Source organism: Gymnoscopelus braueri, assembly GCF_963280865.1.
Source record: "Gymnoscopelus braueri genome assembly, chromosome: 20".
In the NCBI taxonomy this organism is placed as follows: Eukaryota; Metazoa; Chordata; class Actinopteri; order Myctophiformes; family Myctophidae; genus Gymnoscopelus; species Gymnoscopelus braueri.
Window position 1 is genome coordinate 1,891,434 of NC_137622.1, and position 15,305 is coordinate 1,906,738.

The following is a 15,305-nucleotide window of genomic DNA, read 5'->3' on the forward strand; positions in this document are numbered from 1 at the left end:
TAACTACCTGCGTGGTGGACTGAGCAACATCTTGCAGTCTACCTGCTGGGGTGGACTGAGATACATATCACAAAGGGAGATTGAACAGCCGTCATGGATGTAATTTTCAAGGAGGGGATGTTGTACCTTCAGGGGGTCAAGTTTGGAAAGGTGAGCTGTTCAAATACTGCACTTTTTAACGATGGTTTGATTATTACCGTCCAGTTATTAAAAAGAAGAATATTTTTTTTGGTGGCTTACACTTACACAGTATGTGTGTGAGTGAGCATAGTCTCTTGGTATGAATGGATTTACGCTAATTTAATATGATTTTGCCTTCAAGTAAAAAAAAAGGTTTAGAGAGAGATTGATGGAATACATTATATCATTTATTCTTTTTAAAGGCCTCTGACAAGGGCTATAAATGTTGGTAGTGATTCATAATATTTCTTCACAGAACGTTGTAGCTCTGACAGGCCAGTATATCCACATCCAGAGTTTTAATAGGATACTGAAACTACTACTTAGGGATTTATTGGAAAGCGAGAAAGTTAAATCACCTTCCATAACTTCACTCCTTTGAATAATTTATGAAGGGCTATGTTCCAAAAGCCACATATTTTCTCTTTTGATAACTACGACTTCATTACTCGACATTCTTTGGTCAACAATTCTAACATCCTGAGAATTAGCCTCAGTACATGATCAGAAATCCTATTTTTATAAGTAAAAGTCTTCAAGTAATTATTAGTTTCTACAATGTTTAATTACTTTTGTTTTCACGTCGGCCACCATTTTGTCAGATAACGGCATTAATCGTAGCGTCCCTATTTTGGGCAAGTCATTTTTTTTCATTTTTCTAAATCAAAAAGGGATCTACAAGCTCACATAGCTATTTTTAAATTGCTGAGGCCTGAAGTGTCCAGACTCCAGACCAATGTCAAGTTTGTAATTATCAAGCATTTGACATCTCAATTTTATTTACAAAGTAACTCAATCAGTTGCTACTGGTGCTATCAAGAACGTGCACACCATTCAAAGTAATGGGGCGTCCATTGAGTTCAATGGAGAAGTGCCGCCCGGTTATATTCGGTTCTACTTTCTATATATTGTGTCTAGAATGACTGGGACTTTATGGAGAGTAATCATTTACATCAGTTGTTCTCAAACCTTTTCATGTCAAGGACCCCCAAAATCTGAAAATAGTTTGTGCCAGGAATTCTTTTTTTTTTAAAGATTTTTTAGAAAATGGTACTGTAGATCTACAAGCTACAAACGAGCTTGCCAACCAATTGGCTTCACGGATTGGCCGAGCTTTGCGTCACGTCTGTGCCACTGCACCAATATCAGTGGTAGCATGTAGAATGGAACTCCATTCACTACGGACTCCATTCATGTATGCCCTTTACTGTACAATGTACATCAACAGGCCATCAGCAGTTTCTGCCGACATAAACAGGGATCCCTACATCTGCATATTTAGTCGAACAGTCGTATAGTAGTTGGTACCGCACTGGATACTCAGAGAACGGGTATGACATGTATAAGTACAACAGGTAATGCATAAACTTCTTTCCTAACTTGCATCGTTCCCTAGTAGGCTGTTGCCCATTTATAAATAACCCATTGTACTGTGGAAACGGGTACAACACTGGGTACTAACGATGGGTACAGCGAGTAAACTGACAGCAGGTACAACGAGAGGTATTGCATAACCTCACATCGATCCCTACTTAAGTGGTCCCAGAGTAGGCCAGTGCCTGCTGGCCACTGGTCTTCATGTAATTGTAAAAATAATATACATTTAACCACTTTGTTTCAACCTAAATTTCACATACGGTGTTGATGGTTCAAACCGACAAAAACGAGTACTGTATATCAGTTAATAATCAGTTCTAATGATGATTCAGCTAAAATGTATTTGGGAATATTTGAGTTCTTTGTGATAAACAATTTTACCATCAGATTTACATCCATTCTGAATGAATATACATTCTTGGACTCACCTATGCCTAGTGGCATAGGTGCCATAAAGGCTAGATAGACATTATTTATCCAGACTTGAGGTACATTCAGTTAGCAGCACAGCAGTAAGGATGAAACAAAGATATATATATATATATATACATAGAAAAAATACAGAATAAGTAGGAGAGTAGCACTAATAATAATAGGATAATATAAAAGATGGTATAAAGGAAGACCAATATCTAGCCTGTCCCTTTGTGCCTGAATTGGTCAAATGAACATAGTGTGTTCCCATAGTAGAGCATATAGTAGATATGTATGTAGAATGCGTTAATACATTTAGGCAATTTAGGCATGTAGTTATAGGTATTAAAGGTTTAATGTAATCCTATTGGAGTAAACTGGCTGTCTCCCAGAGAGGTTATGATTTTATGTTTTTACTCTTGTACCTGCTCTTTGTCCGCTAAAGAAAACGTGGAAGAAAACCTGGATGGTGCTCTTCCAGCCTAGCAACACGGGCATCGGCCGTCTGGAGATGTTTGACCTCAGCACGTCCAACAGTGACATCGTCTCCCATCAGATGATGACTGTCCAGCAGAAGCGAGCAGAGAGGAGAGTGGTGCGTCTGTGTGACTGCACCAGTGTCACCCCTGCTCCAGAGGAGGCCTGTCCGCGAGGGTGCACCGCTCTCTACCTGAGAACCACCCTGAGGACCTACACCCTGGCCTCGGAGACATGCCAGGACTGGCTCTCTGCACTCTGTCAGGTCGCCTTCCAGGTACTACACATTTGTTTGACTAACGCACAGTACATGACATTTTGCCACAAGACCACTGGCAGTAGGCTGTGAGACAGCTGTCGCCCCCCCCCCCCGGACAGTCAAGCTTTTGAAAGAGAAGACCAGAAAGAGCAATAAGCTCCTGACACGCTTTCATTTTCTTTTCATTTCTCATTATGTTTGCTGTTGCCAAAGAATGTTAATCTTGTGTATTCTACAGTAATAGGTAGTGCAGCTTCTGCATTGTGCGGAGGGTACAGTATGTGCGTGTGTGTGTGTGTGTGTGCTGGTACTGTAACTGAAAGAGTGGCCACCTGAGAAGTCTGGGCACCTCAATGTTAAATTGGCACATTTCTTTCTAAAATCTAACAAAATAAAGAATAAAAGAATACTTTGGAAAATGGTCTGAAATAAGGTAGAGTGAATATGATTTAAACATACTTGAACATTTGTAATTTAAAGGTAGGGTAAGTGATTTACTTTGGTTAAAATAAGTGTTAAATAGCTCTATATTGTGATAATACATTGCTATAGAGTGTTTGTTCAGTAAAAGGAGTCTCCCATGTCTCTCCAGCTCTTTATTAAACAGAAAATGCATTTTCAGTGCTCTCTCCTGATTGGCTTAAATGTTGTCACCTACCTGAAAATGTATTTATATTCTGTTTACTAAGAGCTGGAGAGACCTCTGTGACGGAACAAACACTCTGGAGCAATGATTACTATCAGAATGTAGTACTTTAACCTTTTAACAAAAAAATAATTATACCCAAAAATATCACTTACCCTACCTACCTACCTACCCTACCCATTAAGGCCTAATATTTCAACAATTGTTACAAAACCTGGGGATAGCCAGTCATTATTGCAAGTTGGAAAGGAAATGTAGGTCTGATAATGATCATGTACTGTGCATGTTCAAATCATGTATACTTTACATTATTTCAGACCATTTGCAGAAGGGGGGGGGGTCTGGTCGTCCGTCTGTCTCTGTCTGTCTGTCTGTTTGCATGGGTGTGAGTGGGTGGCAGTATGTGAACCAACATCAAGAAGTTGGTAGCTCCATGAGGAAGTTATGATAGACCATATCTACTTTTAACTTCTCCAATTGTTCTGCTTGCACAAGCTCCCCATTTTGCTTGCTCCTAACCACACTGATGCCATAAACCAGTGATAAGGCTGCAATACAGTATACTGTGTGACGTGTCTTGTTTACAATGCCCTTTGCTGTGTTTGCTGTAGGGTCCTAGAGAAACAGACAAAAGGACTCAGGGGAGAGGAGATAGGTTGTCCATGGAGGACAATTCCCTGTACTCCTCTTGGAAAGAAGGTATGTTGTTTTGACGGAACAACTGTCAACACTGGCACTCAATGAAAGTGCACTTTCACAACAGGACATTTGTGTCCTAATATGCTTTTTTTGAACTAGACTCATAATTTTTTGCCTATGATTTGTTTTAGTTACTCACTTTTAGAAGAAGGTAATAAGCTATCGTCAGTTACTTAATATAAATACCCTGTTTCAGGAGAATGAGCAAGGAAATGTTTGGCAAAAAGGATTAACTGCCATAGCATCAAACGATTGTTACTTCAGCAGAAAATGTGAGCAGCTTCTGGCCGTGGCTATAGCCATTGATTCATTCAAACATAAAGGCCACAAAGTATTAGTCAGCAAGCTCTGACTTATCCAAATTTGTTTCTCTTTAATATTCGCACACAAAAGTTAATCCAGACAGCCCAAGCAGTTTGAGTTCCTGTGGGAAAATAGCTTAATGCAACACATTCTTAAATCTCTCTTGTTGTATCTCTGTATATTCAATGCACTTTTAGCTGTTTTCTTTTCTTCTCTATTGTGGGGCTGCTTTTCAAAAACAAGAGTGTTTCCATTGTGGTCCTATGTATTCAATGCATTAACATAGCATAACAATAATGCATATAATTAACAAATATTAAACACTATGTACAAAGGAGAAAAGGGAAAATGTCGGCAGTGAATGTCACCTCCTTTCTATGGGAAAATTGTGTTTACCTCCCCTTGTGGTCTCCTGATAGATGAGTGTTCAGGGCTGTTTTGAAAGAATTTTTTTTAAGAATGATATTATATTATATGTAAAGGTTGTGTTTACATCTGAGGTAAAGTGTTGTCCTCTCGTGTGCTGTAGATGTGACCCTTGCCCCAGGCCAGTACCAAGTGATCGTCCAGACCACGGAGGCGTCCAGGAGGTGTAAGTTATCTGGGGCGTACGTCTTCGCCACAGACGAAAGTGCTGCCATGTTACTGAACCCGCTCACTGGCCACGTCCTCTACCACTGGCCCTACAGATTCCTGCGCAGATTTGGACCAGTGAAGGTAAAGGTCTCCAATGCCCTTGACCTCGACATTAAGTGTGTCCATATTGATTTAAAGCAGTGGTTCTTGAATGCATTTTCATGCATTTTCAGATGGGTGGGCTGTGTGTTGAAAAGTAACGGTTTTGGACATATATATATGTCCAAAACTAAAAATATAAGGTTTCCACCCGACAGCGACGATATGTAAAAAGAAAAAGTGTGCAGACACTTGGCCTACAGGCATTATGCACAAGAAATTTGGCAGTCCAGCAGTTTGCAAGATTTTCCCTGGATGGCAGGGTTTGCTGTACGGCATGGATGCCTCCCTTCGGCTTGGCCGGGCGCTCGGCACTCGGTGAACTCATTTACCAGTTTCTGTGGGTGGGAGGCTGGCAGGGCATTGTGTTCATTGATGCTGAACTAGTGACTCCTACTGGTTGGTTAGGGTAGTGTTTTTTTTGTGTCCAGCCCCAGCGTATTCCAATGGGCAAGTGAAAAATCTCAAGCCTCACAGTGTATTCATACCAGAAAAGGCTATCTACAATACTATCTACAACTTGTAGATTTGCTAGGAAAAAAATGAATATTTATTAATTGAAATACGGTTGAAAATGTTTAAAAAATCTTTTTTAGGCTATGGAATTTACCTCTGTATTAGGAAATGAGAGTGGAAAAAGTACTGATATAGTAATTAAAGAATATATATAACTATTTCATACGTTTTGTGAAACCCTGTGAAACTGTCAGGTGAAGAGAAGTGGCTGGTGACTCGTTTCTGTTTGTATCGAAGGAGATATATGATAGTCTACTGCAGTGATTCTTAACCTTTGCGGGGGGGGGGGGGGCTGTTGGTGGCGTTGTTTAAAAAACAACAACAACGCTGTGTATGATGTATTTTGTGTGCTTGCTTGCAGGGGGGATTCAGCTTTGAAGCAGGCCACCGCTGTGATTCAGGGGAAGGCCTGTTCACCTTCCTGTCTCAGAATGCTGTGCAGATCTATCAGGCTATAACCGAGCACTGCTTAGTGAAGGACAAGACAGCCAGCAACAACATCCATAAACGCTTGTTTTATGAGAATGTTCCAGATACTAGATCCACTACTGTCCTTCCACCAAACAAGACCAACAACAGCCGACCTGACCCCCCTCCGGGCGCCAAGCCCCGGGCTGTTGAGCCTGTGACAGACTATTATTCTACCATAGAGCAAATTGGACCGCATTGTGCGTTGAACCGCAGAAGCTCATCCCTCCCCGATCTGCAGGGACCACCTCATCTCACCGGTAAGCCTGTCACAATTATTACATAATCGCCTGATCGCAGTTATTTGAGATAATCACAATTAATTTTGCATAATCGTCCAAATCGTTTTAATTCATCTGTTGAAAAATCTAGAAGCTCACTACATGTCACATCGTGACATGTAGTGAGATTTTTTAAAGTATACAATTAAATAGGATATGGTCTTATTTGGCCATAGCATATTATTTATTTTGATTATTGGTACTCATTGTCAGTCATTTCTTTGTATAGAAATAGATAACGGAGATAACGGTGATGATGACGAGCGCTGCGATTCCTTGAATTCTGTACACTCCCTAAACCTGGACACCATCGAGGAGGACAGTCATTATTACAACCTACGGGGGAAGCAAGCCATGCAACAGGATCCCACCCAGTCCGAGGGAGACCTCTATTCCGTCGTGACTTTTCCTGAGCCCTGCTCACAGCTTCCCGTCTCCTCCAGCCTCTCGTCTCAACCCAAACCCCAGGCTGTCTCATCATGTCCCAGGCCGGCCAAGCCCCAGCGCCGGGCCCCGGTAAAGAGCCAGGTCCAGCCGTCATGGTATCAGCAGCAGCAGCACCAGGATCAGGACGACGTGGTCCAACAGACGCAACCTCCTCTGGGGGAATATCACACAAAGGAGATGGAGGAAGACGAGGCTGTCTCGCCCTCTGCTGTGACCCCTGCAGAGATCTCTGTCAGTTTTAAACAGAAGCTGTCACAACTCATTTCTAAGGACCTGGCAAAACTCCAGCCACCTCTGACCTCTGGGGGGGATGACCCGCCAATGTTGCCTCGCTATTAAACCTGAGATGGACCACAATAATTAATTGTCTTGACATAGTGTAAATGTAAAATATTGTCATTATAACTGACTACACACAGTAAGAAATACTTTAACTTGTACCCAAATGAAACATTTGGAACCTACAGATCACTCTGAGATAAATAAACACTGAGGATTTTAATGCATTATTATTAGTATTATCTTTTTCCTTCTTTTTTTTTTTTTTTTTTTTACATCTTAGCACTTACTGGTGATTTCACTACTGATCATCAATTGAATCATAAAAAAGTTAAGGAACCAAAATCAGTCAAAATTAATGCTATTTATTTGAATGTTATTTGTATTTCTATGGCATAAAATGTCATGTCTGTGATTCATCAAACCGAAAAATGTGCTGAAAGTATACATTTGGTATTCATCTTTAATTGTATATAGTAAAATAAGATGACTGCTTTTGAAATGCAGCCTTAAACATCATAATGAACTGATGGTTACTAATGGATTACTTGACATGAAGTGATAATCCAAAACTGCAGGAAATCAATACAAAATGTTTGTGAATTAAAGTTGTGAGTTAAATTGATGTTACTATTTCATGAGGAACATGTCCGTTTGCCTGTAAATCTGCCTGTAAAAAAAAATGTGTTGAAAAGGCTAATAGGCCTACTCTCTTTAGCTAATAGCTATATTATATCACATTATACTTGGAGGTGAAAGCAAAAGCAGGAGTTTGAACACGTTTTTAATTTTTTATTATTATTGTTAACTGAAGGTGGATGTGTAGCTTTACGATGCTGTTTAAAAGTCCAAACTTGCTGCGGCTTCATATGTTTCATAAATGTGCACTTGCAAGTGTGAAAGTAAAGAGTATGCAATGCAGTGTCCACTGAAATACTGTGTCTCATTTGAACACACAAAGAAATGGAAACCATGTCTAAACTCAATTGTAGCTTTTATTGTAGCAAAAACAGTCCATATAAAATTATAAAATATACATAAATATCAAAATAGTTAGTTTTTCTCACTGACTTCAATTAGCATAATGGCTCCGCGGGCCATAGCAAGTTACTATAATAATAATTACTTAATTATGTAATAATTAAAAGGTTTAAAGTGCAATGAGGGCTCTGAAGGTTCATGTCTGGATGATGTAGCCTGTACATCAGCTAATTAATTTTGAAATGACCTTTTTCTTTTGTTGGTGTATCATTTCTATCAAAACTAGTCCCACTTATATTGTGACCCCCCCCCCCCCCCCCCCCCCCATTTGATAATTAAAAAAACTCTGGGATCCCCAATCTACACTGCAAACTCCTCACAGTTACAGACCTGTAAGGGTCAAGTTGGACCCCTGGTGGTCCCCGGACTCCACGTTGAAAACCAGTGCCATAATCAATGGGTCAACTTTACTACTATACTGTGCATAGGGCCTACAGTTTGGTTTCACTGCATTAGCCTACATCTAGCACAGTCACAGACAATGTTGTTGAAAAGGCATCATTAATTATCAGTGGTGGACAGTAACGAAGTACATTTACTTGAGCACTTTACTTAAGTACTTGTTTGTCTTAGTATCTGTACTTTAGTTGAGTTATTTTTGGATACTTTGGAGACTTCCACTCCACTATACATTTCAAGACACATATTGTACTTTTGACATTTCTAGGGAGGGTCTATGGGCTATGAGCTTGTAGATCTGCTATTTTCACCATTACTGATATCTGAATATCTTCAATTTTATTTGTATTTTATTATTTGATTATGTTTTGTTTGTTGTTGTTTTTTTTTTGGGGGGGGGGGGGGTCCTACATTACATTACATTACAGCAATGCATTGGTATTAAAAACAATATGTAGGTCTACTTTGTCATTTGTACCTTTGGATAGTTTAAAAGCAAGTATAGGCAATTAAGCCTATTAACTCAGGTGCCAAATTTGACAGAGCAACTTTCACTTGAGTAATAGCCTGTTTGAGGAGTATCTTGGACTCAAGTGTACATACATGGGGTTGAGTATCCTATCCTTTGTCCACCACTGTTAATTATAAACAGGCTAGTTCACTACAGTGTCACTGTCACACTGTCACAGTCTTCCATTCAGACAGTCCTCCGCGTCGCTGAGATGCGACGACTCCGAGTCGCTGCCGTTCGAGAACGAGGCGGTGTTCTTACGAACCGACCCCAGGTCGGATGACGTGGGCGACGTGAGGATGATGAGGTGATGTCCGACAGAGGCGGAGGACGACTCCATGAGCATCGATCTGGGGATCTGCTGCTGCGGAGAGTTCACCGCGGAGAAGGAAACGTCAGGATCCGTTGGACAGAAGCTCTGGATCAAACTTCTCGTGGAGGTTATGGTCTTGTCCGCGGAGGGGGAGGAGGAGACGGAGAGATGCTCCCGGGGAGATGCTCCTCTGCTGCACTCCTGGTGATGGTGCTGCTGCTGCACCACGCCGGTCAGGATCTCCGACAGCTCGTTGATGTAGATCTGCGCCATTTGCAGGGTGTCGTACTTGGAGAGCTTCTTCTCGTTCTCCATGGCCGGGATGACGCTCCTTTTGATTGATTGATTGAATATTTTATTAGACAGAAATGCAAAACAGCATGAGTAGCCTACAGTCACACACTTGGGTCTTGCGGTCTTGTTTCCATTGTGGTCCTATGTATTCAATTTCATCAACATAACATAAACAATAATAACAAATATAAAACACTATATGTACACAGAGTAGAAAAAGGGGGAGGGTGGACACCTTTCCAATGGAGAAGCGATCATTACCTCCCCCTTTGGCCTCCTGAAAAGTGGATTTTCAGGCCCGTTTTAAAGGAATCCAGTAATCCACATTTTTTAAGGGATGGTGCAGGGCATTCCACACTTGGGTGGCAGTGCTTTATAGAAGGAGAACTTTTACGCATGTTTGTTTTATAGGTAAGGTGGGTGGGTGTTACCCAGCATACCTGCCAACCTCAGACCGTCAGATAACAGGAGATTTTTTCTTTTCAGGGGGGGCATACTGACCACGCCCCGAAGTGGGGGGTCTGGGGGTCCGCCCCCCAGGAAAATTTTAACAGAGTAGATGTAATTTCCAGTTTTCTGGTGGATTTTGGGAGTTCGACACTTTTATCAGGCTTTACTTAGGCTACATAGAATCCATTAAAAAGTTAAAAGTAGCCATAAAAGAGCCATATTAATAACCACTAATTAAAAGTGACTATCTCTTTCAAATTTAAAAAGAGAGAGACCAGGGGTCCCCAGCCAAATGAGTTGTTAAACAATCATTTTAACCCATTTATTCATATTTTATACTCTGGCTAATCAAAAATAGCAGATCTATTGAGCTTATGAGCTTGTAAATCTGCTATATTGAAAAATTGTGAAAATGTGTGCAAATCTTTGAACATATATTTTTTTAAAGCGAACATTTCAAACTCAAATCTTTGCGTCAGTGCTGGGGGTCCCTGGAACAAAATATTTTGAGATGGGGGTCCGTGTGGCCAAATACATATCATTCTGGGTGTCCTTGACATGAAAAAGTTTGAGAACCACTGTAATCTAATCTACCTGAGCTCGTCGAAGGCTTTGTTGAGGCCGTGCATCCTGCGTCTCTCCCGGGCGTTCGCCGCGACGCGCCGGTGTCTCTTGGGAGGCGGGCCGTGCGTCTTGGCACCGTGAGGATGATGATGATGATGATGATGGTCCTCCTCCTCCGCGTCCTCCTCCTCCTCCTCCATCTCCTCCATGGTGGACATGATGATGCACTCGGGTGTCAGGAGGAGGCCGCCGGAGGGCGTCTTGCCGCTCAGGGACACGGATCCGTGCGTGACGTCTCTCCTGGAGGAATACGCGCGGATCGCGTTGATGGTGGAGCGCGCTGCCGACGGAGAGGTGATCCAGGCCTTGGAGTCGCCGTGCTGGTGCGCCAGGCTCTGCGCGTGATCCAAGAGCCTGAAAACAAGTTTATTATAGTTAAAGCAACGAAATGGCTAAAAACTTGTATTGTACTTGAATTGTAAAAACATTTTTTGTTAATTTTTTAAATGATCAAAGCAAGGCCTCACAGAATAACGATGGATAACTGAATATGTATTGTGTTCACTTCATACAAAACTGACTGAAACCTACTAAAATCATTTGGAACCTCTCCCTCCGCTGCTCCGAGATGAGGTTCCACACCGTTGGGTGCCGGAAGATGACGACACCGGCAAATATTGGCCAATATTGTTGATTCTTACCTTTTTCCGCACATCGTATCCAAAAAGTAAAGGTATTCCCCCCTGCTCTCAGATGTGTAACATTTTAGCGGTAAAAACATTTTAAGTGACGGGTTGAAACAAGCGTTTAAATGGCTTTTTTAGTCAGCCTGTGCCATGTCTTCCCAATAGAACCTTAACGAAAGCAGTACAGCGCATGCGGACGGGGGGTTGACTGGCCGCCACAGGCTGACTAAAAAAGTGATTTAAGCGCTTGTTTCAAGTCAACCCGTCGGTAATAATGTCTTGACCACTAACATGTAAAACATCTGAGAGCAGGTGGAAATACCTTTACTTTTTGCATACGATGTGCGGAAAAAATAAGAATCAACCATATTGGCCAATATTCGCCGGTGTTGTCATCTGCCGGCAGCCGGGACCTCATCTCGGAGCTATACAGCGGAGGGAGAGGTTCCGATTGGAGCTACTTAAATCATTGAGAGAACATGTCCTAGTTTTTGGCTTTGTCAAAAATCTTCAAAAATAGCAGATCTACAAGCACAGTGCATGGTGAGCTTGTAGATCTGCTATTTTTGCTACATGTCTGACCTGGCTGACTAATAATCCATATTACATTTTTTAGTGTTAAAAACTAAACTAAAAATAAAGCAAAACTAAGTATTTTCTCAAAATATAAACGAACTAAACTTGCAAACTCGTTTTAAAAACGAATTAAAAAATGTAAATGTAAAAAAAATAAAAAACTATAAGATGCAAAACTATAATAACCTTGGCCTGAAATCCTCCGGGTAATCTGGCCAGCATGAGAGTTGAGTTTTGGCCGTCATCACGGTCAGTTAGAACCAGTTGTCCAGCAAGAGGAGAAAAGAAACAATCAAGTCTGAGATGAGACAGAAGTGAAGGCTCGCTGATTCCTCTTTTCAACCACTTCTCTTCACCAAGTTGTATTTGCCAACTGTCCTGTTGTGCGAGTGTGTCCATCCTTTATAGTGTGTGTGACTCTGGGCCAGTTGTGGAAAGTAACTGAGTACATGTACTCAGTTACTTTCCACAACTGGCCCAGAGTCACACATTTGCTAGTAGCCTATAGTTACTTTGTAGATTTAGATAATTATTACAAAACATGTAATATGTTTTGCAATAGCCTACCTCTTCAGCCCTATACTTCAGCTTTAAAAAAAAACAAAACGATCTACAAGCACCTGCTGTCTAAAGATTTGTATACATTTTGAAAACGTGTAAAATCGGACATTCATTTGAGTACTTTTACTTTTGGTAGCCTACTTTAAGGCTAATCATTTAGATGCCCATACGTTTGTAGCCTACTTTACATTTTGAATACCGGACTTTCACTTGTAAGGCTATTTCTGTTGTCTACATTTATACTTTTACTTAAAGTAAAAAAAAATATCCGAGTATTTCTTCCATCAGTGCTGTGGGCGGCCCTGCCATGTCTCAGTGCACCGTCACAGGTTGTTAGCACGGATAGGAAGCCAATCACTGACTTCTCTTTGATCCCATCAGAAGACAATTGGACACAAAGCTTTGTGTCCATTGTGCATTCATTGTAACTCAATCACAATATTGTTACACATCTAGCCGCGTCCCCTAGACCATTGGTTCTCAAAGTGGGGTCCGGGGACCCCCAGGGGTCCTTGAGGGAGTTCCAGGGGGTCCTCAGCTAAATGATGGATAGTTAGGAACCAAATGGACGCTTATGGGTCTGTAACTCTGAGAGTGTACGAATTTGTACACTCTCAGAGTTAAATTAACATTTATTTTACTATAAATTGGGGTCCCAGAGATAGAAATGCTAGTAAATGGGGATCCGTAGCCTAATGCATGTCAAACTGGGGGTCCTTGAAATCAAAATGGTTGAGATTCACTGCTAGAGCTGTAGAAATCTTCTCTTATGGGGGTCCCTGGCATATCTTTTCAAATGGGGGTCCGCGGGCTAATAAGTGTCAAGTTGGGGGTCCTTGACATGAAAAAGTTTGAGAACCACTGCCCTAGACAAATGTGGTGTCCATGTTTTAAAAGTGTCTCAATGTTATTGAAGCTTTGTTTAGGGTGAACATTAGTCTAATAATGAACATTTCATTAAGGTGGATGAATAGGCGTTTTTAGAGAAAACTGAACACTATGTATGTATAATATAACCTAACCAGAAGATGATAGAGTCTGTATGCAATAAAATTGCCTATGCAGTGGAGTGGTGGAAAAAGTAGGCTACTCACATGTTTTACTTAAGTAAAAGTATCAATACTGCAATATAAAAATACTCTGTTAAGTAAAGGTCCGGTATTCACTATGTACTTGAGTAAAGGTACAACATTACATTGGCATTGAAATATACTTAGTACCAAAAGTAGAAGTACTCATTATGCAGAAAGTCCCATTTAACAAGTTTTCAAATGTTTAAAATTTATAAAAATCCTTTGAAAATAGCAGATCTACAAGCTCACAAGCTACTTTCAAATTGCCAAAGTATATAGGTCTGAAGTGGTTAATGTATGTGTTATAATAATAATGAAAATCTACAAAGTAACTAGTAACTAAAGTTTTCAAATAATTATTGTGGAGTAAAATTACAATATTTGCCTTTGAGATGTAGTGGAGTAGAAATGAAATCATTAAAAATTGGAAGAACAAAATGTACTTAAGTACAGTACTTGAGTAAATGTACTTAGTTACTCACCACCAGACTTTTGGTTTGTTTAGATATAAAAAATTAAATACAAATAAAACACTGAAAGAAAATCAACGACTGTGGCTATTAGGAATATAGGCACGTATTGGATAAATTATAAAATAATTTAAAGTATTTTCTAAGACCTCCACTGGGTACAAATTGAGTTCCAATTCTAATAGGCTTTATAGAGCAAATTTAAACGACTATATGGTTTTAATCGCAGTTGGACCTGGCAAGGAAATACAAGTTCAAGTTTGCTCTCAAGCAGTAAACCTCTTGCGGAGTATTTGCTGAATAATAAAAGCAACAGGTGTGAGGCCAGGCATGGGATCCACCTGTCTCTGGGAGAACCCGGATAACTGATAAGTTGTCTGCAGGCAATCTATGAATCATTTAGCAATGAAGCCAAGCCACTCCACATGAGAAAACATAATAGCAGTCAGTGGTGGAAGAAGTATACTCAGATATTTTACTTAAAGGAGTAGTTCACCCAAAAAAATGACTTATTTCCTATCAATTATACACACCCCATGAAGTATTGAACTCATGGAGATTTTTTGTTTTTGTCGCAATCCTAAACCAATATAATAATAAGACCCTAATGTAACCGGTAGGAGACACAATGGAGACTCTTTGTGTCTCCTACCGGATAGGGTCTTTATTATTATCATCAAATTATTGGTTTAGGATTGCGACAAAAACAAAAAAAATCTCCACGAATTCAATGCTTTGTGTGTAATTGATAGGAAATATTTGTGGGTGAACTACTCCTTTAAGTAAAAGCAGCAATACCACAATATAAAAATACTCTGTTACAAGTAAAAGGCCTGTGTTCAAAATGTTACTTGAGTTAAAGTACAAAAGTATTGGCATCAAAATATTCTTAAAGTACCAGAAGTAAAAGTGCTAAAATGTTTGAAAATAGTAGATCTACAAGCTCACAAAGTGTCACGATTCAACATGTTGTGAGCTTGTAGATCGTCTATTTTCAAATAGCCTAGGTATAAAATAGGGCTAAAGTGGTTAATGTATGTTTTATAATGTAATCATTTATATCTGCAAAGTAACAAGTAACTAACGTTTTCAAGTGGAGTAAAAGCACAATATTTGACTTGAGTTGTATGGAGTAGAAGTAAAAGTATTGAAAATTGGAAATACTCCAGTAAAGTAAAGAATACCTCAAATTGTACTTAATTACAGTACTTGAGTAAATGCACTTAGCTACTTTACACCATTGATAGCAGTGGTTCTCAAAGTGAGGACCAGGGACCCCTCAGGGG

At 40.3% G+C, this 15,305-nt stretch overlaps 1 protein-coding gene across 1 annotated transcript; it reads left to right on the forward strand.

The window, feature by feature from the left end:
- The first annotated feature begins 9 nt into the window (after positions 1 to 9).
- dok3 (docking protein 3) lies at positions 10 to 8,347 on the forward strand. Its single transcript, XM_080416380.1, has 6 exons — positions 10 to 150; positions 2,417 to 2,725; positions 3,965 to 4,052; positions 4,885 to 5,072; positions 5,968 to 6,334; positions 6,585 to 8,347. The coding sequence occupies exons 1-6, from the start codon at positions 94 to 96 to the stop codon at positions 7,139 to 7,141; spliced, it is 1,566 nt and encodes a 521-aa protein (XP_080272506.1). The 5' UTR covers positions 10 to 93; the 3' UTR covers positions 7,142 to 8,347.
- Positions 8,348 to 15,305: the final 6,958 nt, after the last annotated feature.